The sequence below is a fragment of the Culex pipiens genome, chromosome 3, assembly GCF_016801865.2.
Source record: "Culex pipiens pallens isolate TS chromosome 3, TS_CPP_V2, whole genome shotgun sequence".
NCBI lineage: Eukaryota > Metazoa > Arthropoda > Insecta > Diptera > Culicidae > Culex > Culex pipiens.
This window is the reverse complement of record NC_068939.1, coordinates 36,542,077-36,547,521: the sequence shown is the minus strand read 5'-3', so window position 1 is coordinate 36,547,521 and position 5,445 is coordinate 36,542,077. Positions and strand designations below refer to the sequence as shown.

At 47.3% G+C, this 5,445-nt stretch overlaps 1 protein-coding gene across 1 annotated transcript; it reads right to left on the bottom strand.

Annotated features, from left to right (window-relative positions):
- Positions 1–510: 510 nt before the first annotated feature.
- On the bottom strand, positions 511–5,241 carry LOC120427558 (uncharacterized). The gene is made up of 2 exons (XM_039592432.2): positions 4,803–5,241; positions 511–4,716 (listed from the first exon to the last, which is right to left on the bottom strand). Exon 2 carries the CDS (start codon positions 4,696–4,698, stop codon positions 1,291–1,293), a length of 3,408 nt encoding a protein of 1,135 aa, XP_039448366.1. The 5' UTR covers positions 4,699–4,716; positions 4,803–5,241; the 3' UTR covers positions 511–1,290.
- Positions 5,242–5,445: the final 204 nt, after the last annotated feature.

Genomic DNA, 5,445 nt, shown 5'->3' with positions numbered 1-5,445 from the left:
GTTATTTTTTCAATGAAAAATAAATTAAGAGAAAATGTAACAATAAAGGTCGAGAACGCAATAAATGGTTTCACAAAAAATTTCAAGTGAAAACAATTTGTTATCGAAGGCAATGTTTGAAAAAAACTGCATTTTTTAATAAGAAAACCATTGAACAAAATTTGTGGTAAGCAGCTCATCAAGCAAGAAGTGGCTGTTTCGAAAATCGAGATTTTTGCTCCCTTTTTTTCAAACTTTATGGCATAATCGTCAAAATTCCATGTTGAGCTGCACCCCAATTCTTTTTTCAAAAAATCTCTGTTTAAGTTTTGAGACTCTCATAGCACACACAAAATTACCGGTTGACCGGTTGAGATCAACCACCTCATTATTCAATGCAAACATAAACGTGACCTATCTTGGATCGATTTCTAGGATATCTTGGAAGAGAATGTATGCTCTTGGCAAAATGCTCAGGTTTAAAATCAATGTTTAATGATTTGAAATGTGGTATGCTTTCTTTCAATCTTGAATGTTATATTTTTGTAACCAAATGGGCAGGAAGTGCCAAAATATCAGAGATCAGAGTTTTTTTTTCCTTCCCGTAATGATTTAATGCTTGATATTTGCAGTTTTTTTATTCATGAACTGTGATGCATAAACCTAACCTTTGCTCGGTGGCATCGTTACACTGCCCTATAATATTAACACATTTCGACTATGTCATCTTCAAATGCGTAGTAAAATCATTGTTGCATGCCCTAACTGTGTAATGATTCGCACATCAGTCTGTTGCACAACAACGGAACTCATCGTGGCAGAAACTTTGTCCCACCTGTTACGCGTGTGTTTGTCGTTGCGTAAGCCCAAACCCAACTTAAACCTAAGCAATTTAGCGACAAACTGCAATCTCAATTAGCCTGATGCGCCTCTGATGTAAACCTTAGTTAGTCCGTCATCTGATTTTTTGCAAATAAAACACCGATGCGCTCAGACAAGCTGGTTTTTTTAGAAATATATTTTAATCTTTATTCATCTTAAAACTAAGTTGGGGTTTTTCGTTTCGAATTTTCGCTTTTGCGTTACTTTGCTAGACTTACAGGGAAATAATAAATAATACGCGCCTAAATGTCAACTTTAAGCTTTGGGAAGGGGGGGGATGCTTTCGACAAGAGTGTGGCTTGCACCGCTACGGGAACGAAACTTCCGGCGATGCAAGCCGACCTGATGGATTGGGGATGAAAAAGAGGAAAGGAATCTCGTTGGGGTGGTCTCTACTCTTTACTGTACAGAGTGAAAGTATTGCTTCCCTCAGCGCTTGATGATGCGCACCTTTTTCCGGACCACCGGCACTCTCTTGAAGGTCTTGTGGTGGGGCCGTTTCCCGTGGCCTCGAGGTCGCTTCAGCGGCGGATGCTGGGGCGGTGGATGGGACAGCAGCGACCGCTGGCCACTGCTGGCCGTGTTCAGGTTGTTGGCTTTGGCTTTGTGATTGATCGGTGGAACCGGGAGGGCTGTGTACGGTGGGCCAGGCTTCTTGAACGTGGGCTGAGGAAAGTCTCGGGTTTTCTCCTGAACTGGGATGTACGCGTTTGGTCCGTACCGTGGACGACCTGCTTTTCGCTTGACGTCCCGGAAGGCGTCCGCGATGTCGTCGTGAGAGCGAACTTTTGGAGTTGGTTTGTTTTCGTGCGTCGTCTGATCACTGCCGGAAGTTACCACTTTTTCCGCTTCCTTTTCGACGGCCTGTTTCACGCTGCTTGACGGTTCACCCACGTTGAACGTGGGATAGAACTTGTTGATATCGAAGATTGGCAGCTGAATGAAGCTCGCTTTTGGGAGGGTATCAAAGACACTGTCCTGTCTTCGGGCCGCCCCCTGTCTTGTGATGTTTTGTCGGAGACTTCGAGGAACGGCAATCATCAACATTGTACGATCCTTCGTCTTGGCCGCACCGGGACCTCCACTTGAAGAGAGGTGGTTCTTGATGTGTCTGATTACATCGTTGTACACAACCACACCCGGGTTCGACTGCTTTTGCTGGGGTGTGCCATTGAAGGTGTCCTTAACTCCCACCAACTCTGCTTGCTTCGACGATGAAAACTGGACATTGCCAGCCGTTGGATCCGCCCTACGGATCGGCACAAAACCTCCATCACTGACCAGAACCGTTTCTTCCTGTCCTCGTTCCGGTAGGACTTCGTTCTGCTTGTAGTTGTTCCGAGCTTGCAGATAGTCCGCCAACTGATTCGTTACGTTTTCAGCGAATTGTAATGCCGTATCGACGTCAATGCCGTAGTGCTGCGCTCGATTCAAATACGGAGATAAGCCACGTTCCTGTTGTTCATACTCTTCCGGGATCACATACGTCGTATTATCCAATGCTTCATCCAGGTATCGCAACAGCTCATCGCCGTGCAACTCCCTTGGATTCTGCGCTTCTATTTCGATCTCGTAATCCTCCGGTTCGTGTTCGCTGTGATACTTGATCAACGTATTGAACGGTTGCACAAAGTTTACCTCCTCGTACAGTGGAACGTCGGGCAGAAGGTAGTGTCTCATGTACCGATGTACTTCGCTGTGAACCTCTTCCGGCTTCGGTACATCCGGACTCATTTCAATCTCATGATCCGCGCTCGGCTTCGTCAACGGTTCCGGTGGGAGGACGTTATCTAGCTTTGGAGGGCTCACCAGCTCGATCGCATCGCCCGGTCCCGACAAATACTGGTTTGATGTTTTGATCGCTTCGTCTAAATACTTGATCAGATCTTGACCCTGCAGCTGTCTGATTTCCGGACTGATCAGCACGCGCTTCTTTTCATTCTCTTCCGGAAGAAACTGTGTCGAGTTATGAATGGCTTCGTCTAGAAAATTCAACAGATCGTCCCCCTGCAGCTCCCGTGGATCGACCAACGCCTCCGGAATCGGCAACAGAATCAAATCTGAATCGTTCTGGAATACCAACGCTTGCGCGTACGGAAGAAAAATCGTGTCCGAATCATTGTGCTGACCTTCCGCCTCAGGCCACAACTCGTAGTCGACTTCATTCTCCAAGCTATTGTTCTGCTCAAAGGACTCCTCCACCGATTGCGAAGCACTCTCGTCAGAAGCGGAAGCGCTTGGAGCGGCAGTAGTCGTTGTAACTTCCTGTTCCACAGCCGATACATCTCGCTTTCCGCGATGCTTCTTTGGCTTCTTCGACTTTGCCTGGAACTCACCAAACGATTCCTCCTTCCCGTGGTCAAAGCTCTCACTTTCCTTGCCCTTTTCCGAGTACACGATGTTCGTCTTCGAGATGGTCACCTTCTCCTTGATCTTGGGCTCTTCCGCCGGACGTGACTTTTTGCTGTTTGTTTCCTCGTGTCTTACCTGTACGTACGTCTTCTTCGGCTCAAAGTTGACCATCGCTTTCACCTCTTCCTCCACGTCGTCAAAGTCCGGCTCGCCGCTACTCTTCTTCTTCTTCGCTTCATCCGAGTCGTAGAAATCCTCCTCCACGTCCTGATCGCCACTGGCACGCCCAACTCGATCGATCTTCTTGAAGCGTTTGTTGCGATGGTGCACATCACTCGTCGTCACCTTCTTTTCGTCGTCCCGCTTGCGTTTGCTTTCGTGCAGAATCGCGAACCCGTACTCCTCGGCCTGTTCGCTGAAGCTGCTCAGTTCTGCCGGGGTCAGTACGGCCGCATTCGGATGCTTCGTTTTCAGCACCAGCTCTTCGCCCTTTTGCTCAAAGTGGGCATCGTCCGGGTCGATGATCCCGTCGATTTCGACCAGCGGTTGGAAGTCGCTTTCCGGTGGGATGACAAACTCGTGCCCTTCGGCGTCCGCGTAGTAGTAGTTCTGGCCCGCGTCCGGTTCCGTGTAGTACACGTTCTGTTCTTCCTGGGGCTTCAGGTTGGCCTGTCCGATGTAGGACAGCTCGTTCGGGTGTGACGAGAATAGGTAATCGTTGATGGGTTTGGAGTACTTGTGCTTTTGCGGTTTCTTCTTGTATTCGTAGGGTTTGGTGAAATCTAGCGTTTTGGTGAAATCTGGTGTTTTAGTGTATTCATAAGTTTTTGTGTAATCTGGTGATTTTGTGTACGGCGAGTGGTACTTCTTTGGTGGTGGTGGCGGGAGTGATGAAAATCCAAAGTCATATCCCTGGTTGTCGAAGAAGGCTTTCTGCTTCTCTTTGAGCTTTTGCACGTAATTCCTCACAGTGGAGAACGATGGTGGCTCATTTGGTAGCAAGTTGATGGGAGTGAACTTGATCTCTGGTGGATGCTCCAGGTGCAGTGGGTTGACGGGACTTGGTTTCAACATCGGCACGAAGGGAGTGTCGTATGGACCGGGTTGGGTATCTTCTAGGTTCAACGTTACATAGCTCGGTGCCGGTTTGAACGGATGTCGGAAGTAGGCATCGCTGACATGTTTTGGCGTATGTTTAGTGTGGTGATGGTGATGGTGCTTCTTTGGCGGTGGGTACTTTGGACCGTCCGGGTAGTATGGAACCGGAATCTGTACCACGTTCGAAGGTACCGGTTTGAGCACATCACTAATCGTATGCAGCAGCTGTGGACTTATCGAACCCAACATCTGCAGGGTTCGGGGACCCTTAGGCATCACTATTACTACTTTGTCTACATTGGCACTGTGGGATTCATCTATCACGGGCAGCAACAGAATCACGACCGATGGCAACAGCCATCGTAAAGCCAGCCTAATCTCACTCATCTTTCATATCGGTTCAACCTAGTTTTGAAGAAATATAAAAAAAAAACAACAAATTTAAACAGTCCATAGAGCACACAGCACAGTAAATCACTTGAGATTCTTACTTAAAGATATTGTTGAAATCTAACGTTAACAGATGATCACTAGGGTGGCCACTAAATCAAAGCTCGTCACTGCAGGTCCTGCGTCACCATTTCTCTGGCCACTAATCCCACAACTCGTGCCAATCCACGTTCCGAAATAAACAAACACAAAAAAAAATCCCACGGTGATGACGATGGTCTTGTCAAGGCGAAAAACAGCAAAAAACTATAGAGTCCAGCGTGGGTTTCGCACTGATTTATATAGACTTTTGGGATGGTGCTGCCTCGAGGTCGCTACCGAAGGCCACCGCCGGTCTTGTTCGGGTTCCAGCCCCTCTTGATCAAATGAATTCATCGGCGGCACGAGCACGCGCAGCTCCATTTCTCTGCCAAACGACCTCGGCTTCGGGCAAATTAAGCCGGCAGTCGTCTGCAGTGGCAGAAGCGAAGAAAAGTCTTTTTTTCCCGGTGTTGGTTCGCGAGCTCTCGGGCTAAACAAAAGTGGGCACTCTTGAGAGACACGGTAAAATTTTCATGACTTTTCGTCGTTTTGTCAGAAAAACTTTTTCGAAATCGATAGAAAACTTATTAAAATAGTTACGGTTTTTTATCATTGACAAGATATGGATTAAAAAAAACTTATTTTTTCGCATCATTAGTCGAA